Raw genomic sequence first — 26,271 nt, 5'->3', positions numbered from 1 at the left:
CTGGTTAGGCTATGCATTTATGGAAGTATTTGCATTTTCTCTGCTATTAATTGTGTCCCATAAAGTCTTTCATATTTTTTTTAAGAGAGGAAGAGAAACATCCATGTGTGAGGGAAACATTGATTGGTTTCCTTTCACATGCACTCAACTGGGAAACAGGCCTGCAACCCAGGCATGTGCCCTGATTGGGAATTGAACTGGTAGCTTTTCAGGTCATAGGCCAGTGCTTGTTCCCCTGAGCCACACCAGCCAGAGCCGTCTTTTTTATTCTTTGTATGATCATTACTATTTCTGTCGCGTCTGTTCTAACTTCTCCTTTCTTGTTTCTGGTTTTTGTATTTGAAAATATATCCTCCATACAATTAAACTTACTAGCAAAGCAGAAGATACAGATTTCATGGTTATGTCAATAAAAATGGAAAAATACAATAAAGATTAAAAGAAAAATTAAAAAGCTAAATTTGAAGAAATAGAATAAAATACAGCTATATTTACAATTTAAAAAAAAATGTTGCCTTAAACAATTGTACTAGTATACTAAGAACAAAAGAGTACTTTCTTACCTGCTAATGGGTCTACTACAAACTCACAATAAACAATGTGCAGTTGACCCTTCAAGAACACACAGGTGAACTGTGTGGGTCCATCTACATGTTTTCAATAAATACATACAGTACTGTATGTTTATCTTATAATTTTATTAACACTTGCTTTTCTTTAGCTTATGTTATCATAAGAATACAGTATATACTACATATACCATACAAAATACGTTCATGTAGACAACCAATAAGTTAAATTTCAGGAGGAGGAGTCAAAACTTTTGACTGTGCAGGATGTGTGTACCCCCATCTCACCAACCTACTCTTGCCTTAGTTCAGGGATCAACTGTTGTTATAAATAAAAGTTTAAAAGGTCCACTAAAATTAGGAAGAGACGCTAAAGGACCTTTTAATCCCATATAATGAAAGCTTCAGCTAGTTCAAAGAAACAAGGAAAATATAAGAAAAACTAAAACACACACTTGTCATCTGCTGATTGGGTGAGGTCCTCCATACTTAGCTCAAGAGAATGTACAACCAATTAGAACTAATGCCCTCCTTGCTATAAGTACTTTAAGGCAAGTAAGCGCTGCCAACACTTCCATGAAAATATGATTAAAGTTTAAAAAAACACAAACAGAACAGGTATGCAGCCACTTACTAGATGTAGCTACCATGGCTTCGATACCCAAAGGAAAAAGGATGATTAATAGCAACTGTTCCTCCGGAATATGTGTGTAAAGTGATTAAACAACATATTATAACTTTGATAACAAATTTAAAATGACCAAGTTGAATTATAAACCAACACTGAGGGGACTGCTATTAGAAAATAATCATAATTCCTATGAACAGTGGGAAAGATTATGACCGTTTTTGCACACGTAGGAAAAATCAAGTGTGTTCAGTCTTTATCATTGGTGTTACCAGCAGTCATGCCTGAAATAAGGGCAGGGTCTGGCCCTCCCTATGATCTTTATTCTCTGAGGCGTCTAGGAACTGTACTTCTGATCCTGTCATGGAGACAGTCTCAACCTGGGCCCTCATGACAGCTGCTTCCACCTCTAACATCACCCATGTTTTCTCCCAGGCAGCTCTCATTTCCTGCATCCTGGTCATGTCCTCTCAGCTCTCTGATCTGGGTCTCCATTACAAGTGTCTGCCAGTCTGCTTTAGGCATAACAGTGAGAACTAGTCAGCCCTCAAGCACCAGCCCCCTCCCTGGCATTTCTTTTCTCTAGAGAGCCCCCTATCTCTAGCAGGGTCTCACTATTGCCTTAGGGAATCACTAATACACCTTCTCACACTAGTGGAGGTGCCCAAACCACCAGTATGGGAAAGGTGGCAATTAACTCACCCACCCGGCCCGTACAACAGGGGCTCGTATATATGTGAAATTAGACAAAAGTGGCATGGGGCCAATCACTGTGAGATAGCATGGCTCTTGTGAACTAAGGAAATCTCTTAGATAAGGGTGACTTGGGGAAATAAATGCACATAGAGCCATGGATCCTGTCAACGGTCACTCTGACAAACCACTAATGTAGGCCCTCATTTGATTTATCCTGGACTATTTCACAATTCTTGAAAATTCAGTTCCTTTTTGTTTTTTTTTTGGTTTGTTTACTTTCATTTTCCTTTTAAACAGTAATTACATATAATTTACTTAGAGGTGGGTATGTTAAATATCCTTGTTAATGACCAAAAACACATTAAAAACTATTAAATATCCTACCACGGAAATAAAGCATCGTTTTACTCTTAACTACTTCAAAAATAAGGACAATGAAACCATAACTGTGAACCTCTCAATTTATTTTTCGAAAAGTGAGTTGCATACATTTTTATAATATATATCAACATAAATTTTAATTTTTGCTTTCGGTAGTTCTTTGGTAGATCAGTTGTAATTATGATGATATGTATATAATGAAGGTAGTTGAGGAGCTGATCTTAAAAGAGAGGCAGCAGATGCATCAGTTCTCATTGGCATTGGGAAGCATGGGTTGCCTGCTGGTTGCAGGTTAGTAGGAAGACTATCACTGATTGATGGATGAAGATATGTGTTTGCGAGAGTAGAAGGCTCCACCATTCTTTCAGGATAACTTCCCCGTAAGGGAGAAATATTGTAGTTCTGAGAAGCAGTGGTGGTTGTAATGGAATTAAAATTGTGGGTATCTTCCTGAGTGGAGCTGCTATGTGAATGCACAGGGGCAGTGGTCAACTGCTTTGAGGTAGCACATTGATTCATTACAAGTTGTTCTGATGGTCTAAATAAACTAGATGGTAGAGCAGCACAATCACTTCTGATGGGTGAAGTTGTCTTAGCAATTAATTGGCTGGTAGAAGGATTTCTTAGTAGAGGCTCACTTAAGTTTGTGGAATGTGAAAATACACTTAGCCCACTCATTTCAGCAACAAAACCATAATTGTCATTATCCACATGATCCTCTGCTCCAAAGTGCTTCTTGTTGAAATCTTGAACTAACGAAGATGCTGAAGAAGCATTTTTAAGCCCAATTCTTCTTTTCATTCTTACTAATAGTTGGGGACAGCCTCGTTTAAAATTGGGATTATGATAGGACTGTAACTGAAAACAAAGGAGAATCTTAATTGCTGACCTTTCAAACCAAGATACAAGACTGTAACAAACCTGGTCTATAAAACAAGATTTCAGTTTCATCACATAACGTTAAAGTGATCAAACAATACATGTCCAGGTGTTCCCAACCCCCAGGCTTCTATGAGGACACCCATCAGCTGTTAGGAATCAGGCTACATGGCATTCGGTACTCCCTGAACTCCACCCACTGATTCTTCCACCACATGGCCACCCCCACAATCCCCGAAACTACCTATCCATGGAAAATTTTGCTGCTGTGAAACTGGTCCCTGGTTCCAAAAACGTCTGCAACTGAGAGGTATACTGTCGATATATGTAAATGTTTTTTATTAAGCACAGACATTTAGTTATGTGTCACATTTGAAAATGTGTCGTGTATTTCCAGTAACTGAGACTCTATCCCCTATTGGTTCCAAGAACTTTATTTAAATAGAGTTCAATGGGAAGGTTCAATGTTATGAGAAATTTTTCTTATAAGCTTGACTGTTGATTCCCAAACAGTCCGAAAGTTAGAAAAGTATGTGAACAGTGTTTTATGTGATTTTTAAAATATAGCTTGAGCTCATATAAGTGAGCATACTTTTTTATAAAATGAAATGGTATATATTTCCTATGTAAGTTGTATGTGAAAATTTCTAAATACCTTGTTTAACACTGAGACTCCTTTTTCTTCTGCCAGAAAGCCAGCTAGAGAAGCAGATCTTTGAAACTGATGTCGCTCTTTACGAAATCCATAAAGGTTCAGCTGCCGAACTAAACTTTTCATATTATGAGTCTTAAATATTCTGAAAGGAGTCTTTCTTCCCAAAACTTCTTTCTTGAAGAGTTCTTCATTAATCACTATGGAAGTTCCCTTCTCGTCCCACCAAATAGACTTAAACTGATCACTTTCAACTATTTTCCACAGTTTTCTGGGAAAGGTTGTAGAGAGAAAATCATTGTCTTCATCTGGTTTGGAGACACACAATGTGGAATGGGGTATTTTTATCAAGGTTTCCTCACACAAAGCCTGAAATGCAATTTCTTCAATCAGAGACCTCAAGTCCAAGTCCCCAGGGTATGTGTGGTCACATAAGGCAGGTCTAATGGAGGTTTCTGAATCAGTTGATCCTTCTTTAGGGGAAACATCTTGAAATTCTGAAGAAATATGTGCCATCTCAAATAACTTTGTCTTTACCTGCTCTCGACATCGGCATTATTTTGAACACTGCCGTTTCAAAGGCTGTCTTGACAGGCCTACACGGGTCAGCTGCTCAAACCATAGTGGTTCTGAACCTGAGTAGCTGTGATGTCACAAAATGACTAGTCTCCTAGCAACTAAATGTATCATTCAGCTAGTGTTTCCTTCTCACTCCAGAAATTTTATTCAGTTAATATTTAATATAGGCCAGTTCTGTATTTAGTAGCCAAAAAATGAGATCTGCAGAATCTCACTGCTATAGATTTTTTAGAAATAAAACATAAATACATAAACCTTATTGGTCCCTAAACTAAAAGTAATTCCCTCCTTTCTGTATACATAGTCTTACTAAATGAATGCCATTACAAAGGACCAGTAAGTGAACAAAGAAGTTATTAAAACAAAACAATGGTTTCCTTAAGTTCTGTAAGTTAAAACTGAAATATGTGGATAATCTGTATTTGAAAAAGGGGTCATAGCCATAGAGACAGGAAGGAGATCTGTGACAATGAGGGGAGCGGATAGGGGAAAATGTAAAACACTGTTTAAGCACTATGGGGCTTCCTTTAAAGATACAAAAAGATGGAGGGACTTGAGAGCTGATGGTGTACATTACCCAGATTCTAAAGCCACTAAGTAGTATAGTTTAAAATGTTTATTTGTATAGCCTGTGTATTTTACCTCAATTTTTAAAAAGCCGTGCTTCTGTTACTGCTGACTAAAATATAACATACTTAGATTTCAAAATATAAAATCATTTTTCTATTCCTTATGTAAGTTGTCTCTGTTTGAAACAGTACTTAAACATTTCTTATAGCAATGTTAGTGAAATGAATCCAACTCTATGTCTTTAAATAGCTGATAAATATTCACTTATGAAAGATTTCTAGAGAAGGCAAAAGGTTTTAAACAGTGAGAGATAAGTAATAATACATTGCTATATAAAAATTTGTATGTGTGCCCAAAACATGGCTTTACTGCAAGAATCATTGTATTAATATAAAAAGACTGTGTGGAATAATCCTTGGTCCAATAGCATAGAGGTTTTATTATGAAACAGCACATATTTGTAGAGCAATCTTAGAATTGCATAAGAATGATCTTTGTTTGAAAAATAGCACGTTTTATTTAGAATAAGAAGGTCTATATGATCATGGCTGTAACAAGAGTCATAATATTTCATCTATTCTCATTTTGGGAAGTATTTAATATGTGCAGGAGAAACGAATAATTATTTAGATATTTTTCATATTTTAGGAGACAGTTTATCTTTTACTTTATTAAACCTGAGATGTAATTGACACATTGTATTGCTACAGGTGTACAGTGTAATGATTTAATATTTGTCTATGTTTTGAGACAATCACCCAGTTATTGATCTATATCTCTGTTCTTATGCCAGTACCCGACTGTTTTGATTACAGTGGCCTTGTGCTATAGTCTGATAAAAGGTATTGTGATCACTCCTACTTTCAAGATGGCTGAGGCTTTCCTAGGTCATTTTTGGTTTCACATACATTTTTTAAAGGATTCTAAATCTGACAAACCTGTCATTGGTATTTCAATAGCAAATGCATTAACATATAGATTGCATTGGGCAGCATGGCAATTTTAATAATGTTAAATTTTCCAATCCATGAGCACGGTATATGCTTCCATTTACTTATAGCTTCCTTCATATCTTTTTATAGTGTTCTTTAGTTTTCCCAGTAGAGGCATTCACATTTTTGTTTAAGGCATCGCTGTGTACCTGATTTCTTCTGTTGCTTTAATTAATGGACTTTTCCCAACCATTTGGCCTGAGATTTTATTGTTGATGTACAAAATTGCCTTTGACTTCTGAATAATGACTTTGTATCTTGCCATGTTCACTTACTCCGTCAAGTAGTCTTTTGGTGGAGCCTATAGGGATTTCTTTGTACAGTATCTGATCACCTATAAATAATGACGATTTTACTTCCTCCTTTCCAAGTTGATGTCTTTTATTAATTTTTTTTTCTTGTCTCACCACAGTGACTAGAACTTCCAGTACTATTCTCAATAAGAGCAGTAAAGTGAACACCTTTGTCTTGTTTTTTAAGGGGAAGGCTTTCAGTTTTTGCCCATTGAGTATAATGTTGGCTTTAAGTTTCTCATGTATGGCTCTTATTATGTTGTGGTGTGCTCCTTCTAACTTCATTCTGTGTAGTGATTTTATCATAAATGGGTGATGCATTTTGTGAAGTGCTTTTTCTGCATTTATTGATACTTTTCTGTCATTTTGTCCTTCATTTTTTTTATGTGGTGTACTATGTTTATGATTTGCAAATATTGTATCATTCTTGCAACCCTGAGATGAATGCCACTTGATTATGGTAAGCGACCTTTTTAATGTATTGCTGGATCTGCTTTGTCAATAATTTATTGAAGATTTTTGTATCTATGTTCATCAGCGATATTGGCCTGTAATTTTCTTTCTTCGTGTGTCTTGACCTGGTTTAGGAAATAGGATGATATTGGCCTCATAGAAAGAGTTTGGGAGCATTACCTGTTCTTGGATTTTTTGGAATAGTTTGAAAAGGATGGGAGGTAATTCATCTGTAAAGACATCCAGCTGGAGCCTTTGTGTGCCTGAAGTTTTTTGATTACTGTTTTTCCTGGTTGTTATTGGTCTATTCATGCTTTCTGGTTCTTCTTGAATCAGTTTTGAAAGCTTATGTTTCTAGGAATTTGTCCATTTCTCCCAGTTTGTCCAATTTCTTGGCACATAGTTTTTCATAGTAAATTCTTACACCCCTTTGTATTTCGGTGGTATTGATGGTAGCTCCTCCTTTTTCATTTCTAATTTTATTTTTAGGGAGTCCTCTCTCTTTTTTTTTCTTGATGCGTGTGGTTAAAAGCTTTTCAACTTTTTAAATGTTTTCAAAGCACCAGATCCTGGTTGCTGAGATCCTTTGAATTATTCTTTTAATCTCCATGTCATTTAATTCTGCCCTGATCTTATTTTCTTTCTTATACTAACTCTTGCATTTTTTTGGCGTTGTTCTTCTAGCACTTGTAGCAGTAGGGTTAGGTTGGTTACTTGGGATTCGTAAAATCTTTTGGTATGCCTTTGTTGCTTGAACTTTCTTTTGGGGGCTGTCTTTGCTGTGTCCCATAGGTTTTGGGTTGTTGAGCATTCATTTTCATTTGTTTTCAGATACTTTTTCATTTCTTTCTTTATCTCATTGTTGATCCTTTCAGTACTAAATGACATGTAATTCAGTGTCCATTTATTTGAATATTTTTGACTTTTTTCCTTGAGGTTTATTTCTACTTTTAATCTATTGTGATCTGAGCATATGCTTGCTATGATTCCAGTTGTCTTGAATTTGTTGAGGCTTGTTTTGTATCCTACCATGTGGTTATCTTTGATAATATTCCATGTGCATTTTCAAAGAATGTGCACTTTGTTTCTTTGGGGTGACAGTTTCTGCGTTTATCAATAAAGTCCATTTGATCGAGAGTGCCATTCAATGCTACACTATCCTTGTTGATTCTTTGTTTGGGATATTTATTCTGTGGGAAGTAGGGTGTTAACATCCCCAAGCAGGACTGTGTTGATATCAATATTTTCCTGAAAGCCCTCCAAGATTTTCTTCATATATTTTAGTGCTCCTGCACTGGGAGCATATATTTTTAAAAGGGTTATACCCTTTTGTTGAACTACTCCTTTAAGTATTATGTAGTGATCTTCCTTGTCCCTTCACATGGCTTCTGTTCTGAAGTTTGTTTTGTCTGATATAAATTCTACTTCAGCTCCTTTTCATGTTTCTTTGCTTGGTATATGTGTTGCATCCTTTCACTTTCAAAGTGTGTAGCTCTTGTTTTCTGATGTGAGTCTCCTGTAGATAGCATATGTATGGGTAATGTTCTCTTATCCTTTCAGCTACCTTATGTCTTTGGAACATTTAAACCATTTGTCTAAGATTATTATTGATAGGTACTTATGCACTGCTATTTTTCACACCTTGCTCTCTCTCTCTCCTTCTTTTTCCTTTTTTATTCTCCTTTTCCTTTTTTGTCCCACTCCTTATTCCTCTTCCTTTCCTCTTCTTCCATTTTTTCTTTCTTCTTCTCCTTCTTCTTCTCCTTCTACTCCTCCTCTTCCTCCTCCTCCTCCTCCTCCTCCTCCTCCTTCTTCTTCTTCTTCTCCTCCTCCTCCTCCTCCTCTTCCTCCTCCTCCTCCTCCTCCTCCTTCTTCTTCTTCTTCTTCTCCTCCTCCTCCTCCTCCTCCTCTTCCTCCTCCTCCTCCTCCTCCTCTTCCTCCTCCTCCTCCTCCTCTTCCTCCTCCTCCTCCTCCTCCTCCTCCTCCTCCTCCTCCTCCTCCTCCTCCTCCTCCTTCTTCTTCTTCTTCTTCTTCTTCTTCTTCTTCTTCTTCTTCTTTCTTCTTCTTCTTCTTCTTCTTCTTCTTCTTTTTCTTCTTCTCCTTCTTCTTCTTCTTTTTCTGCCTTCTTCATCTTCTTCTCCCATTTCCTTCTCCTTCTCTGTTTCCTTCTTCTTCTGCCTCTGCTTCTACTTCTTCCAGCCGCCTTTTGAACATCTTCTGCACTGTTGGATACGTGGAGATATCTTTTTCTGCCTTCTCTGTCTGGAAAACTTTTATTACACCTTCGTTTTTGTATGAAAGCCTAGCTGGATGTAGTAGCCTTGGCTGTAGGTTCTTGCTTCTCATTACCCGGAATATTTCATGTAATTCTCTCCTGGTTAGTCGTGTTTATATTGAGAAATCAGCTTATAGTGTTTTTAAAACTTCCTTGTATTCACTAGCTGTTTCTCCCTTGTTGTCTTTTGGATTCTCTCTTAATTTTTCGTTTCCCATTTAAAGTATGATATCTCTTGAAGTAGAGTTCCCTGGGTTCACCTTGATTGAAATTCTCTGTGATCCTTGAACTTGTGTAATTTTCTTCCATCATAAAATTAGAAAAGGTTTCTGTCATTTTTCTCAAATTCATTTTATAACTCTTGCTCCTTTTCTTCTCCTGCTGATATTCCTAAGATGTGAATGTTGATACATTTCATGTTGTCCCGAAGCCTCCTTAAATTATCCTAATTGTTTTTAGTCTTCTGTTGTTATTGTTGCTCTGACTGATGATTTCTTTCGCCTTCATCATCCAGTTTGCTGATTTGCTCCTCTCCTTGATCTAGACTGCGTTTAATTCCTTCTGGTGTGTTTTTCCTTTCAGATATTGTGTTCTGTATTTCCTTCTGGTGCATATTCATAGTTTCTGTATCCCTTTTCATGCTGCTGTAATTTCTACTAAGTTCCTTGTAGTATTCACTGAGGAGTTCCTTGATCATACTTGTAACCATTATTTTGAAATCTATATCTGAAATATTGCTTGCCTGAATTTCATTTAGCTCTTTTCTGAGGATTTCTCCTTTCTTTCCAACCGTGGGCTGTTTTGTCTTTTTCAAATATTTATTGTTTTTCTATTACAGTTGTCCCATTGTTTCCCTCATTTCTCCATTCCAACCAGTCCAACCCTTCTCCTAAAGGAAATGCCCATCTCGTTGTCCATGTTCATGGGTCATTTATACTAGTTCCTTGACTAGACCCTTCCCCTACTTACCACCATTCTCTCCCTTTCCCCCTCCCCCTTGGTCACTGTTAGTCTGCTTTTCGTTTACATGCCTCTGATTCAATTTTGCTCATTTGTTTTCATTGTTTATTAGTTTCCTGTACTAGGTTATATCTTATGGTATTTGTATTTCACTGTCTGGCTTATTTAGCTAAGGATAATCTCTCTAGTTCCACCCATCCGATGAAAATGGTAGGAGTTCCTTCTTTTTTGGTGCCTCGTATTTCATTGTGTAAATGTATCAGTTTTTTACTCCAATCCTCTCCAGATGGGCACTTAGCCTGTTTTCAGTGCTTGGCTTTTGTGACTAGTGCTGCTATAAAGATAGGGGTGCGTAGGTACTTTTAAGTTGGTGTTTTAGGATTCTACAGAAAATATACAGCATGAAGGATACTTTTTGTTTTTCTAATATTCACTAGAAGTGCATTTGCATTTTTTGTATTTTCTTTTTTATACTCCCCCGCCCCCCGCTAAAAAAGTTTCTTTTTTTATTACATTTGTCCCACTTTTTTTTTTTCCTATGGCTTCCCCGTACCCTGTCCACCCTTTCGCCAACAGTCTCCACCCAGTGGTCCATGTCCATAGGTCATTTATACATGTTCTTTAACTAGACACTTCCCCTTCTTTTCCCCTTGTCCCCCCCTCCCCCCTTGTCATTTTTAGTCTACACTTTGTTTACATACCTCTGGCTCTATTTTGCTAATTTATTTGTGTTGTTCATTAGTGTCCTGTAACAGGTGATAGCATAAGGTATTTTTCTTTCATTGTCTGACTTATTTCGCTAAGCATAATTATCTCTAGTTCCATCCATGTAGTTGCAAAAGAGAGGAGTTCCTTCTTTCTTTCTGGTACCGAGTACTCCATTGTGTAAATGTACCACAGTTTTTGGATCTACTCATCTACAGATGGGCACTTAGGTTGTTTCCAGCACTTGGTTATTGTAAATCATGCTGCTATGAACATAGGGGTGCATAGATTCTTTTGAATTGGTATTTCAGGATTCTTTGGATATAGTCCTAGCAATGGAATTGTTGGTTCAAAACGCAGTTCCATTTTTAGTTTTTTGAGGAAATTCTGAACCTGTTTTTTTTTTTTTTTCTTTCTTTTTTTGCGGTTATGGCATCAGCGAGACACTGAGAATCACCGGGAGTCATCATCACCCCGAACTGTTTTCATAGCGGCTGCACCAGTTTGCATTCCCACCAGCATTACATGAGGGTTCCCTTTTCTCCGCATCCTCTCCAGAACATGTTGTTTGTTGATTTGTTGATGATGGCCGTTCTGACTGGTGTGAGGTGCTGTCTCATTGTGGTTTTTATTTGCATCTCTCAGATGGATAGTGATGTTGAGCATCCTTTCATATGTCTATGAACCTTCTGTATGTCCTTTTTGGATAAATGTTTGTTCAGGTCCTTTGCCAATTTTTTAACTGGGTTTGGGTTGTTTGTCCTCTTGGTGTTGAGTCATATAAGTTCTTTATATATTTTGGAGATCAATCCCTTGTCTGAGGTATCATTGGAAAATATATTTTCCCATATGGTTGGTTCCCTTTTCAACTTGCTGAAGTTTTCTTTTGCTGAGCAGAAACTCTTTAGTTTGATGTAGTCCCAATTGTTTATTCTTTCCTTTATTTCCCTTGCTTAGGAGATATATCAGTGAAAATATTGCTTCGTGGGATATCTGAAATGTTCCTGCCTATGTTTTCTTCTAGGACTTTTATGGTGCCGCAGCTTATATTTAAGTCTTTGATCCATTTTGAGTTTACTCTGGTATACGGTGTAAGTTGGTGGTCTAGTTTCTTTTTTTTGCATGTCCCTGTCCAGTTCTCGCAACACCATTTGTTGAGAGGCTCTTCTCACTGCATTTTATGTTCCTTCACCCTTTGTCAAATATTAGTTGACCATATAGGCCTGGGTTTATTTCTGGGCTCTCTGTCTTGTTCCATTGGTCTATATGTCTGTTGTTATGCCAGTACCAGACTGTTTTGATTACCATGGCCTTGTAGTATAGTTTGATACCAGGTATTGTGATTTCTCCTGCTGTGTTCGTCTTCCTCAAGATTGTTGTGGCTCCTCAGGCTCTTTTTTTCGGTTCTAATAAATTTTTGAAGTATTTCTTCTAGGTCTGAGAAATATGTCTTTGGTATTTTAATAGAGATTGCATTGAATCCATAAATTGCTTTGGGTAGTATGGACATTTCAATGATGTTGATTATTCACATCCATTAACAGGGTACATGTTTCTCTTTATTTATACCTTCCTTAATTTCTTTCTTCAGAGTTATGTAGTTTTCTGAGTACAGATCTTTTACCTCCTAGGTTAAGTTTATTTCTAGACACTTTATTTTTATTGTTGCTATGGTAAGTGGAATTTTTCTTTTAGATTCTGTCTCTGATGGTTTATTGTTGGTGTACAGAAATGACTTTGAGAGAGGGAAAGATGGCTGCGAAGTAGGGACTGTGTTCTCAGCTCGCTCCTGTTAAGGAGAGACTCCAGGAACGAATGCGGAGAGGAGTGACTGAGTGAGTGTGGATCTCCGATAGCGTGAACAGGGAGGAGAGCGTGGGAGCAGCGTGGAGGGGGGTGGAGTGGTTTACCACACACTGCAGGCTGAGTCATTCCAAGACTCAGTGCATCTGCAGTAACAAGCTGGAGAGCTCACTAGCCTAGAGCTCCTTGGAGGCTCCCCCTGCTAGGGGCACACTGATAAGTGAATTCTTGTAGGGAGTTAGGGAGAGGACTTGGCCGAAAAAGCCAGAGGAGGGAGAGAACAGTGAACAAGCAGGACTGGGAGAAATTGTGTGATCTGAATCTAGAGGGAAACCTCCTCAGCTGCAACCTCCGACCGAAAGCTCGGCACTCTGGGCGCACTCAGCACTAGAGCTAGGGCCCTACAGAACAAAGAGACAGGTTTGGGGCAAGGAGACCGGCTGCACAGAAAAGTTGCTGTGGAACTCCGGACCAGGGGAGAACTGAGCAATTGCGCTAGAATCCCACAGAACAAAAGGCGGGTTTGGGGCTAGGAGAGAAATAGGACGTGCAGGGTGTGTAAGTACGGAAGAGAGCAGAGGCGGTGGTTCTGGAGTGGAGACGGTTTTAGGGTGGGGAGAAGGGCCCACAGGGAAAGGCTGCTGCGGAGCTCCAGACTGGGGGAGAACTCCTGGGTAGGAGAGCGCTGCACTGACCGACCACACTAGAATCCTGCAGAACAAAGTGCTGGGGCTGGGGGGGTGGGGAGATAGAGCACGCAGGCCTATAGACAGGGAAGCCAGCGGAAGCTGTAGCTCAGAATAGAGACAGTTTTGGGGCAAGGAGAAGAGCCCACATGGGAAAGCCTCTGCAGAGCTCCAGACTAGGGGAGAGGCTCTGGGGAGGAAAGTGCCACTGGGCCCGGTGCTTTGACTGACTGTGCCAGAGTCCTACAGAACAAAGGGACGGTCTTGAGACAGGGAGAGAGGTAGGGTGTGCAAGCATATAGACAGGGAAGAGAGCAGAAGCTGTAGCCTGGGAATAGAGACACGACTGGAGACAGGGAGGGGATTTCTGGCAGGCACAGGCTGGACCAATGGGGGGAAGGAATAGCTGGACAAGCCTGAGGAGGGCTGAGGGTGCCTCAGGAGGGGACAACTAAATGCAGCTGACAGCAGAGTGGAGGTAGGCCCACGAATAAAAGACTAGCAATCCCAGAATCAAGCAGAACCCTCCCACAGCCAGCCAACCAACCAGAAAAGATTTGAAACTCATGGAATTTTGAATAGGAGCGAACTCAGGAAGGAAGGAAGGAAGGAAAAACAAAAAAAAAAACAAACAAACCAAAAATACCCAGAGACTGTGCCTAAAAGTTGAACTGAGTTAAAATCCTCTCATTCTTTTATTTCTCACTCTCTCTCTAACTGCCCATACCATCCTTTCTTATTCTCTCTCCTTTTCTCCCCTCCTCTTCCCTCCCTTCTCTCCCCTTATCATGTCTCCCCTGCATCCTATTCTGTTAATTTTTTTAATTTTAAGTTCTCTCCCTTTCCCTCTCTTTCCTTTCTCTGTGCTAAGCACCTCCAATTTTATTAAATTTCTTTCTTTGTTTTGTCCCCCTTCAGTCTACATTCGTTTTTCTTTCATCCCTTGACCTTATTTTCCCTCTCTCCCTATACATATTCTCTCTCTCTTTCTTTCTCTCTCCCTATTACACTTTATATTCTAATCTTTTACTATTCATTTACAATTCTAATCTATCCCCCTCTCCCTTCACCCTCCCATTCTTACCCCTTCTCTCTTTCCACCCCATCCCCTCACTTCTTTCTCTCCCTCTTGTATTTCTCTCCTTCATCCTATCTTTTGTCAACTCTTCAATTTCAGTCTTTCCCTCCCTAATATCTCCTCTTCCTCCTGATTTCCTTCCCTCCTCTGTGTTATTTCCCTCCCCCATCCTCTTGCTTTCCCATCTCTTATTCCTCTCTCTATATATTCACTCTTTCTCTCTATATTGCAATTTTATATCATGTTTTAATCTCCTAATCTTTTTTATAATATATAATTTAAAAGAAGTTTAATCCAGTCCCCCCTTCTACCTCCCTTTCTTCCTTCATTCTCTCCCCTACCCTTCTCTACTTTCTCTCTCACTTCCTGTCTTGCTATTTTCTACTCTGTATTTTTATTCTTGAAAAATTCTTTCTCAATCTGTTTCCTACCTTCTAACGTCCTCAGCCTTCTCTTTCAATTTCTGGCTGTCTGTCTGCCTGGATGTTTGTTGTATCTATCCTCCCTCCTATGCTAATCAGATAGCATATACCGATTATATAATACTAATACTATACACTTCCACTTTCTCACTCCAAACTGTAACCCTCCCCTCCGTTTCAAACATACAGTGTAAGTGTTAATTGCTGTCTTACAAAACCTTGATCGCAATTGCTAATATTATTACTCTATCAACTTCCAGCTCAAAAATTACCCTTCCTTCATTTAAAACAACTCCTATCTGTTTCTCCTACGAAATAAGAGTCCCAATATCTCCACAAGTACATTAATATGGGCTCATTTGCAGCCTATAGTGAGATTGTAGTTGGGGGAGATTTTGGAGGGTGTGGGTTTCTTGCCTGGGTTGTGTGACTATGTTTTAGCAGCACCTCCACAAAAGATCTCAAGACAATGTGGGCAGAGTGACTCTCGGTCAACTAACCAGAGAAAAAGATCCACCAAAGAGTAGCTGAAATACAAACAGGCAGATTAAAGCAATATAAAAAAGGACAGCACAGACGGAGATCCAAGAGGGCGGAGGAGTAAGTAGAAGCTACACTAACCTTCTCCCAGGATGAGCCAGTGCTGACTCAGCCCCAGTACAGCAGACAGACCATTTCCCTCCACGTGGTGTCAGACTAAGGGGAAATAAAAGCCCTGCCTACAGGAATTAAGCTGCCACACCCACGGTCCTTAAGCCTGACAGCTAATCACAGATTGAGTAGATTAACAATTAAAGAAGGCAGACAAATGCAGTAGATCACTGAAAGTCTCCAATAGGCTGCCTAGGGCCAGTCTGGTACATGATCTGACAATACCAGAGGCAGAACCAGGAAGAGCAGATCATTCTAAGAAGCACCAACAAACAATACGAATCACAAAAATGGGGAGACAGAGAAACGACCCCCCATCAAAAGGAAAGGTAGAAACCCCAGAGAGAGTGCTAAATGAAATAGAGGGGAGCAAAATATCAGATACGGAATTTAAAACATGGATTATGGAGAAGCTGAATGAGTTCGGTGGAAACTACAAAGAACTCCAGGGAAACTACAGGGAACTCCAGGGGAACTACAAGGAACTCCAGAAAAACTACAAGGAACTCACAGAGAACTATACGAGCATGAAAAAGGACATAGAAGCTATCAATAAAAGCCAGGAGGAAATGAAGAATATGATCTCTGAATTGAAGAACACAGTAGAAAGAATGAAAAGCAGGTTAGAGGAAGGAAAAGATCGGATCAGTGAGCTGGAGGACAACGTACACAAAACCTCCCAGACGATGCAACAAAAAGAAAAAACACTGAACAAGACTGAAGAGGTTCTAAGACAGCTGCAGGACAACATGAAACGTAATAATATCCGTATCATAGGAATTCCAGAAGGAGAAGAAGAAGAGCAAGGCATAGAAAACCTCTCTGAAAAACTAATGACAGAAACCTTCCCTCACATGATGAGAGAAAATGTGATGCAAGTCCAGGAAGCACAGAGGGTCCCAATGAAAATGAACCCCAACAGGCCCACCTCAAGACACATCATAATAAAAATGACAACATTCAAAGACAAAGAGAGAATCCTAAAAGCAGCAAGAGATAGACAACTAATAACATACAAGGGAGCTCCAATAAGGCTATCATCAGATTTCTTAGCAGAAACACTACAAGCCAGAAGGGAATGGCAAAAAATATTTCAAGCAATGAAAAACAAAGACCTACAACCTAGAATACTCTACCCAGCAAAGCTCTCATTCAAAATGGAGGGTGAAATAAGGAGTTTCCAAGACAAAAGAAGGCTAAAAGATACATCTCCACCAAACCAGCAATGCAAGGTATGCTAAAGGGTCTGCTTTAAGAAGATAAAGAAACAGAGTGAGACAGAGAAGAACATGGCTACAAAGGGGAAAAATGACAATGAATAAGTACTTATCTGTAATATCCTTAAATGTAAATGGATTAAAGGCTCCAATTAAAAGACATGGGGTAGCTGAATGGCTTAGAAGGAATGACCCACATATATGCTGTCTACAAGAGACACACCTTAGAACAAAAGATCTACAAAGACTGAAAGAAAAGGGAAGGAAAAAATATTTCAAGAAAATGGACATGAAAAGAAAGCTGGGGTAGCAATACTTATATCAGACAAAACAGATTTCACAGCAAAGTCCATAAAAAGAGACAGAGAAGGGTATTTCATAATACTTAAGGGAAAAATTCATCAAGAAGATATAACCCTTATAAATATATATGCACCCTGCTTAGGAGCACCCAAATATATAAGGAAAATTTTGAAAGACTCCAGGAAAGATATAGAGAGCAACACACTCATAGTAGGGGACTTTAACACCCCATTGTCAACAATGGACAGGTCTTCGAAGCAAAGAAACACCAAAGATATTGAGGCACTGAACAACACTCTAGCTCAAATGGACTTAGTCTATATATATATAGAAGTTTTCACCCCAAAGAAGCAAAGTATACATACTTCTCAAATGCACGTGGAACATTTTCAAAGATAGACCACATGGTAGGACACAAAACAAGCCTCAATAAATTCAAGAAAATTGAAATTATATCAAGCATCTTCTCAGATCACAATGGCTTAAAATTGGAATTCAACCTCAAGGAAAAAACTCAAAAACATTCAAACTCATGGACAATGAATAACATGCTATTAAATAATGAATGGGTTAACAATGACATCAAGGTTAGAAATCAAAAAGTTTCTGGAAACTAATGATAATGAACACACAACAACCCAAAATCTATGGGATACAGCGAAAGCAGTCCTAAGATGAAAGTTCATAGCAATACAGGCCTAACTAAAAAAGCTAGAAGAATCTCTAATAAAAAATTTAACCCTACAGCTACAAAAACTAGAGGAAGAACAACAAACAAAACACAGATCAAGAAGAAGGAAATCATCAAGATCAGAGCAGAATTAAATGACATAGAGTCTAAACTAACAATTCAAAAGATCAACAAAAGTAGGAGCTGGTTCTTTGAAAAGATAAGCAAAATTGACAACCCTTTAACCAGGCTAATGAAGAAAAAAAGAGAGGGGACCCAAATAAATAAAATCAGAAACGAAAGAGGAGAAATCACAACTGATACAACAGAAATACAAAGGATTATAAGAAATTATTACGAACAAATGTATGGCAAGAAATTTGACAACCTAGAGGAAATGGACAAATTCCTGGAAACCTATAGTCTTCCCAAACTGACTCAAGAAGAAGCAGAAAGTCTGAATAAACCAATAACAGCTAGTGAAATTGAAGCGGTAATTAAAAAACTCCCAGCACACAAAAGCCCTGCACCGGATAGCTTCACAAGTGAGTTCTACAAAACACTTAGGAAAGAACAAACTCCTATCCTTCTCAGACTATTCCAAAAGATACAAGAAGAGGGAAGACTCCCAAACTCGTTCTATGAAGCCAGTATAACCCTAATTCCAAAACCAGGTCAAGACACAACAAAGAAAGAAAACTACAGGCCAATATTGCTGATGAACATAGATGCTAAAATCCTCAACAAAATATTGGCAAACCCGATCCAGCAACACATTAGAAAGATCATACACAACGATCAAGTGGGATTTATCCCAGGGATGCAAGGATGGTTTAGTATTCGCAAATCAATAAACGTAATACAACACATAAACAAAATGAAAGACAAATACCACATGATCATATCAGTGGATGCAGAAAAAACATTTCATAATGTAAAACGCCCATTTATGATAAAAACTCTCAGCAAAATGGGAATAGAGGGAGCATACCTCAACATAATAAAGGCCATATATGAGAAACCTGAAGCTAACATCATACTCAATGGGCAAAAACTGAAAGCATTCCCCCTGAGATCATGAACAAGACAAGAATGTCCGCTCTCTCCACTCCTATTCAACATAGTCTTGGAAGTTCTAGCCACAGCAATCAGACAAGAAAGAGAAATAACAGGCATCCAAATTGGAAAAGAGGAAGTAAAACTGTCATTATTTGCAGATGACATGATAGTATACATAGAAAACCCTATAGACTCCACCAAAAAACTACTCAAACTAATAAGTGAATTTGGCAAAATAGCAGGATACAAAGTCAATATAAAGAAATCGAAGGCATTTTTATAAACCAACAATAAAAACTCAGATATAGAACCTAAAAGCAAAATCTCATTTACCAGAGCAACAAGAAAAATAAAATACCTAGGAATAAACTTAACCAAGGAGGTAAAAGACCTGTACTCAGAAAAGTACATAACACTGAAGAAAGAAATTAAAGAAGATACAAATAAATGGAAGCATATACCATGCTCATGGATGGGAAGAATCAACATCATTACAATGTCCATACTACCCAAAGCAATTCATAGATTCAATGCAATCCCTATTAAAATACCAGCAACATATTTCACAGACCAAGAACAAATACTTTAAAAATTTATATGGAACCAAAAAAGAGCCCGAATAGCCACAGCAATTTTGAGGAAGAACACAGTAGGAGGAATCACAATACCTGATATCAAACTATACTACAAGGCCAAGGTAATCAAAGCAGTCTGGTACTGGCATAAAAACAAACATATACATCAATGGAACAGAATAGAGTCCAGAAATAAACCCAGGTTCATATGGTTAACTAATATTTGACAAAGGGGAAAAGAACATCAAATGGAATAAAAAGAGCCTCTTCAACAAATGGTGTTGGGAGAACTGGACAGGGACGTGCAAAAAAATGAAACTAGACCACCAACTTACACCATACACAAGAATAAACTCAAAATGGATCAAAGACTTAAATGTAAGCCGTGATATCATGAAAGTCCTAGAGGAAAAAATAGGCAGGAAAATTTCAGATATCCCACATAGCAACATTTTCACTGATATATCTCCTAAGGCAAGGGAAATAAAGGAAAGAATAAACAAATGGGACTACATCAAACTAAAAAGTTTCTGCTCAGCTAAAGAAAACATCAGCAAGATGAAAAGAAAACCAACCATATGGGAAAATATATTCGTCAATGACAGCTCAGACAAGGGATTGATCTCCAAAATATATAAATAACTCATACGACTCAACACCAGGAAGACAGACAACCCAATTAAAAAATGGGCAAAGGACCTGAACAAACACTTCTCCAAAGAAGACATACAGAGAGCCCATAGACCTATGAAAGTATGCTCAACATCACTATCCATCAGAGAGAGGCAAATAAAAACCACAATGAGATACCACCTCACACCAGTCAGAATGGCCATCATCAACAAATCAACAAACAACGTGTTCTGGTGAGGATGAGGAGAAATGGGAACCCTGGTGCATTGCTGGTCGGAATGCAGACTGGTGCAGCCACTATGGAAAACAGTTTGGAATTTCCTCAGAAAAGTAAAAATGGAACTGCCTTTCAAACCAGCAATTCCATTGCTAGGATTATATCCGAAAAATCCTGAAACACCAATTCAAAAGAACCTATGCACTCCAATGTTCATAGCAGCACTATTTACAATAGCCATGTGCTGGAAACAACCTAAATGCCCATCTGTAGATGAGTGGATCAAAAAACTGTGGTACATTTACACAATGGAGTTCTATGTAGCAGAAAGAAAGAAGGAACTTCTACCATTTGCAACAACATGGATGGATCTAGAGAAAATTATGCTTAGCGAAATAAGCCAGGTAACGAAAGAAAAATACCTTGTGCTGACACCTATTACAGGAAACTAATGAACAACACAAACAAATGAGAAAAATTGAACCAGAGCTATGTAAACAAGAAGTAGACTAACAGTAACAAGGGGAGAGGTGGGAGGGAAAGAAGGGGATAAGAAGGGGAAGGGTCAAGTCAGAAAACATGTATAAACGACCCACGGACATGGGCAACTGAGTGGGGACTGAATGTGGGGGAAGGGACGGACAGGATGCAGGGAAGCAAGAGGGGGAAAAAATTGACACAACTATAATGGGAAAACAAACAAAAAAATTTTTTTTAGTGGGGGAAAAATGAAAATATGAAGAATGGAAATGCCAGTTCAGTGAATATCAGGACAAAGACTTTCCTTCACGTTGTATATTTTTCTCCCTATTTGATCCCTCCAGAGTTTGGCATTCTAAACAAGTAAGTAAAGACATAAGTTTCTTTGCATAGAACTAATAAGACCAGTTGTTAATAGAGGTTCCCTTTTTTTTTTTTTTTTTTGACCAAGTCTTTGACTGGAATGTCAAGCCTAAAAGAGACATACTTGGGCTCAGGTTGTTACCAAAAAGCCCCGAGGAACGGGGAATGACTTTCAAAGGTAATAAAAGCCCGCGAGATAAAGGGCCTGGTACCATGGTTGGTTGTGCGGTCCACAGCAATCTTTCCAGGGAAGGAACGAAGGTTGTTTTCCTGAAAGATGGCAAGAAGGGACCTTAAGGCACAACGAAAAACCAGAAAGCCTTGGAAAGAACAAGTGTGTACAGGCAAGGATGAATGCCAGGTATGTGGCTCAGCTTCTGTGCCCTGAAGAACAGACTGAGGGTCACCCTAAATATTCCTTGGGTAAGTTCCAGCAAAGCAGAAATAAAGATCATAAGTGATCATTTTCTGCTCTTGTTATGTTTATGCAAATGAACAGGATAAATTAAAAATGGATTTAATGTAGTCCCTTTAAAGACAAGGAGGGTAATCTTAGGGAGAAAAGTCACTATTCAAGGAATAGTGATTTTTTTAATTTTTTTCTTAAAGATTTTATTTATTTATTTTTAGAGAGACGGAAGGGAGGGAGAAAGAGAGGGAGAAAAACATCCGTGTGTGGTTGCCTCTCTTGCCCCCGGCTGGGGACCTGGCCCGCAACCCAGGCCTGTGCCCTGACTGGGGATTGAATCCATGACCCTTCGGTTCATAGGCCGGCGCTCAATCCACTGAGCTACACTGGCCAGGGCCGTCCCTATTTTTAAAAAGGAAGCATGAAAACTAAGAAGTTGTACACAAACAGGAAAAATCGTCTCAGCTGTACTGAATTCCAAAGATAAAAAAAATGAAATTATGCTAAATTTGTAACAGTAGCACCTGCAACTAACCGTCTTAAAAGTTTCTTCTCATTTAAAATATGGTTTCACTTGAAAATTAAACCATGTCTGTGATACCATCAAAGATAATCAAGTTGCAGGCAAGTAGAATGTCAAGTGCCTTGCAACTGGATGTCTTCCCAATAAGACAGTCTTACAGATTTAGAGACTTGTTTGTGGGTTATGTTACATAAATTGACATGTGTTTTCTGTTTTCAAAGGACATAAGCCTATGATCACATTACCTGAGTGATTGTCTGTATGCATAAGCCTCGCTTAATCCTCTCTGCAGCGCTGCCTCCTGAGACTCAACGGTTTGGCTGAACTAAATGGCTGGGTTGGTGAAGAATGGGGTGGTCTGTGGGCTTCACTTTAAAACGGGTTTCTCTTTTCTATCCTAATGGCTTGGACAGAAAGGGCCCAGAGGTCTGAGAGGGGAGAAACCTAAACTACTTTCCTCAGCCCAAACTAAGTATAATGGGCAAAAGGGTTTTGGACAGGTGAGATGTGCCTAGCACACCTTCCTCCAAAGAAGCCCTTTTTTTCTTTTTCTTTTTCTTTCTCCTAATATGGAGCATTGAAAAATTAATCCCTGCCTTTTGACATCTAGTAGTTATGGATTGAATGATGTCTTTTAACCCTTTTCACCAAGTCTGTTGCTCCCAGAACACAACAAGGATGCCAGCCTGTTAAACCAAGCACGCCGTTGACCGGAGACAGCCAACTGACCTGGAGTCTGCACGATCCTTCCCCATGTGGGAAGGCCACCCTCCCCTCCACACCCCCACTATTATTAGGGTTTCCTGGACCCAAGGGTAGGTAGGACGACGACCATTTCCAGCTTGAAGCAGCTAGAGGAGCTTGAGACCTTCGCCCATTGTCCTTTACAAGATTACAAAGGGTCTTAATATCAGAGAGGGAGGGACAGTTGTTTTTTTACGAACCAGGGGTATGGACTTGGGGGGCGATTGCTGGGGGAGGGAGATGCTGGGTGGAGGGGAGTAAGGGGAGAAAATTGGAACTATTGTAACAATATAATCAATAAAATACATTTAAAAAAAAAGAACTGACTTTGATTTCTAAATATTGACTTCATACCCTGCTATTTTGTTGAATTCACTTATTAGGTTGAGTAGTTTTTTCATAGAGCCTATAGGGTTTTCTATGTACACTACCATGTCGTCTGCAAGTAATGACAGTTTTACTTCCTCTTTTTCAATTTGGATGCCTTTCATTTTTCTTTCTTGTCTGATTGCTGTGGCTAGAACTTCTAAGGCTATGTTGGATAGGAGTGGAGGGTGTGGACATCCTTGTCTTGTTCCTGACCTCAGGGGGAATGCTTTCAGTTTTTGCCCATTGAGTATGATGTTGGCTTCAGGATTTTGTAGATGGACTTTTTTATGTTGAGGTATGCTCCCTCTATTCCCATTTTGCTGAATGTTTTTATCATAAATGGGTGTTGCACTTTGTCAAATGCTTTTTCTGCATCTATTGATATTACCATGTTGTTGTTTTTGTCTTTCATTTTGTTTATGTGGTGTATTACATTTATTGATTTGCGAATATTAAACCATCCTTGCATCCCTGGAATAAATCCCACTTGGTCGTGGTGTATAATCTTTCTAATGTGTTGTTGGATCCGGTTTTCCAATATTTTGTTGAAGATTTTAGCATCTATGTTCATCAGCGATATTGGCAGGTAGTTTCCTTTCTTTGTTGTGTCTTGACCGACCTGCTTTTAGAATTAGGGTAATACTGGCTTCATGGAACGAGTTTGGGAGTTTTCCCTGTTCTTGGATCTTTTGGAATAGTCTGAGAAGGATAGGAGTTATTTCTTTTCTAAATGTTTTGTAAAATTCGCCTCTGAAGCCATCCTGTCCAGTTCTTTTGTGTGCTGGGAGTTTTTTGATTGCTGCTTCAATTTCACTCTTTGTTGTTGGTCTGTCCAGGCTTTCTGCTTCTTCTTGATTCGTTTTTGGAACAGCATATGTTTCCAGAAATGTGTCCATTTCATCTAGGTTGTCACATTTTTTCGTGGTACAGTTGTTCATAATAGTTTCTTACACTTGTTTGTATTTCTGTGGTAGCGGTTGTGATTTCTCCTCTTTCTTCTGATGTTATTTATTTGGGTTTTTTCTCTTTTTTTCTTCATGAGCCTGGTTAAAGGTTTGTCAATTTTGTTCTACTTTTCAAAGAACCAGCTTTTACTTTTGTTGATCTTTTGAATTGTTTGTTTAGTCTCTCTGTCATTTAAATCTGCTCTAAGCTTGATGATTTCCTTCCTTCTATTTGCGCTGGGCTTCGTTTGTTGCTGTTCCTCTAGTTCTTGTATCTGTAGGGTTAGATTTTTTTTATTAGAGATTCTTCTGCCCGTTTTATGTAGGCCTGTATTGCTATGAACTTTCTTCTCAGGACTGCTTTCGCTGTATCCCAGAGGTTTTAGGTTGTTGTGTGCGCTCAATATCATTTTTTTCTAGAAACTTTTTTGATTTCTTCCTTGATTTCATGGTTAACCCATTCATTATTTAATGGCATGTTATTCATTCTCCATGAGTTTGAATGTTTTTGAGTTTTTTCCTTAAAGTTGATTTCCAACTTTCAGCCATTGTGATCTGAGAAGATGCTTGATCTATTTTCAGTTTTCTTGAATTTGTTCAGTCTTGTTTTGTGTTCTATCATGTGGTCTATCTTTGAAACTGTTCCATGTGCACTTGAAAGGAATGTACATTTTGCTTTCTTGGGGTGAAACGTTCTATATTTATCAACCAAGTCCATTTGGTCTAGAGTGTTGTTCAATGACTCAGTATCTGATATTTCTTTGCTTCAAAGATCTGTCCATTATTGACAAGGATGTGTTAGTTTCCCCTACTATGAATGTATTGTTGTCTATATCTTTCCTGAATTCTTTCCAAATTTTTCTTACATATTTGGGTGCTCCTGTCTTGGGTGCAGATATGTTTGTAACGGTTATATCTTGTTAATGGATTTTTCCTTTAAGTATTGTGCAATGTCCTTATTTGTCTCTTTTTATGACCTTTGCTGTGAAATCTGTTTTGTCTGATATAAGTATTGCTACCCCAACTTTTTTCATGTCCATTTGCTTGATATAGTTTTTTTTTCATCCCTTCACTTTCGATCTGTGTAAATCTTTTGTTTTGAGGTGTGTCTCCTGTAGTCAGCAGATATGTGGGTCCTGTTTTCGAATCCATTCAGCTACCCTATGTCTTTTAATTGGAGAATTTAGTCCATTTTGTATTTAAGATTTTTATTGATAGGTATTTATTTATCTCCCTTTGTACTTGTGTTCCTCTCTTTTCCTTTTTCCTTTTTATTTTATTTTTTCCTTTTCTTAAAGCATTCCCTTTAGCATGTCTTGTAATGCTGGTTTGGTGGAGATGTATCCTTTTAGTCTTCCTTTGCCTGAGAAATTCCTTGTTTCACCTTCCATTATGAATGAGAGCCTTGCTGGGTAGAGTATTCTGGGTTGTAGGCCTTTATTTTTCACAGCTTGGAACATTTTAGACCATTCCCTCTGGCTTGCAGTGTTTCTGTTGAGAACTCTGTTGATAGCCTTATCGGAGCTCCGTTGCATGTTACTTGCCGTTTTTCTCTTGCTGCTTTTTGGATTCTCGCTTTGTCTTGAATGTTGCCATTTTAATTATGATGTGTCTTGGGGTGTGCCTATTTGGGTTCCTGTTTTTGGGACCCTCTCTGCTTCCTGGATTTGCATGACATTTTTTCTCATCAAGTTGGGAAAATTGTCTGTCATTACTTTCTCAATCAGGTTTTCTGTACCTCTTCCCGCCTCTTCTCCTTCTTGAATCCCTATGATTCTAATGTTTTTTCGCATGTTGTCCTGCCGTTCTCTTAAACTCTCTTCATTATGTTTTGAAATTTTTTCGTTTTGTTGTATTGTCTGGGAATTTTTTTCTACATTGTCCTCTAATTCACTGATCCAATCTTCTGCTTTGTTTAGCCTGCTTTCGATTGATTCTACTGTGTTCTTCGATTCAGACATTGTATTCTTCAGTTATTCTTGGTTCTTATTAATAGTTTCTATGTTGTTTTTTATGCTGGTGTATTTCTCTGTAAGTTCCTTGTAGCTTCCCTGCAATTCCTTGCAGTTTCCTTGGAGTTGTTGGTAATTTCCTTGGAGTTTGTCATAGTTTCCTTGGGGGTTGTCCAGGTCATTAAGTTTCATAATAACAATTTTTTTTCTGAATTTCGTGTCTGATTGTTGGCTTATGTCTATTCCATCTATCTCTCTTTCTGGGGATTCCTCTTTTCCTTTCGTTGGGAGGTTGTTTCTGTGTCTCCCCATGTTGAATTCTTCTTGTTTGTTTTTGTTTATTAGATTTGTCTGCTTTGATTTCTCACTTTTGTGATATGTGATTCTTTATAGGAGAGCTGGAGCTCTTGTGTTGCCCTTTATGTCGTTTGTTTAAGCGGTCTGGTTGTATTTCAGCTACTTTTTGGTGGGTCTTTTCCTCTGGATAGTTGATTGAGAGTCACTCTGCCCATCTTGTCTTGAGTTCTTTCGTGGAGGTGCT

The 26,271-nt window shown here is 38.6% G+C and overlaps 1 protein-coding gene and 1 non-coding gene across 2 annotated transcripts; both read right to left on the bottom strand.

Annotated features, from left to right (window-relative positions):
- Nucleotides 1-2,442: 2,442 nt before the first annotated feature.
- LOC149990250 (heat shock transcription factor, Y-linked-like) lies at nucleotides 2,443-4,321 on the bottom strand. The gene is made up of 2 exons (XM_090265505.1): nucleotides 3,809-4,321; nucleotides 2,443-3,132 (listed from the first exon to the last, which is right to left on the bottom strand). Exons 1-2 carry the CDS (start codon nucleotides 4,319-4,321, stop codon nucleotides 2,443-2,445), a joined length of 1,203 nt encoding a protein of 400 aa, XP_090121631.1.
- A 6,736-nt stretch (nucleotides 4,322-11,057) lies between these two features.
- LOC149990249 (small nucleolar RNA SNORD48) lies at nucleotides 11,058-11,106 on the bottom strand. The gene has a single exon (XR_016508878.1). It is a non-coding gene; the product is annotated as a small nucleolar RNA SNORD48 (small nucleolar RNA).
- Nucleotides 11,107-26,271: the final 15,165 nt, after the last annotated feature.

This window comes from Furipterus horrens, unplaced genomic scaffold (assembly GCF_987537825.1).
Source record: "Furipterus horrens unplaced genomic scaffold, mFurHor1.1.pri manual_scaffold_20, whole genome shotgun sequence".
NCBI lineage: Eukaryota > Metazoa > Chordata > Mammalia > Chiroptera > Furipteridae > Furipterus > Furipterus horrens.
Note: the sequence above shows the minus strand (reverse complement) of the source record. Positions and strands in the feature narration are given on the sequence as shown.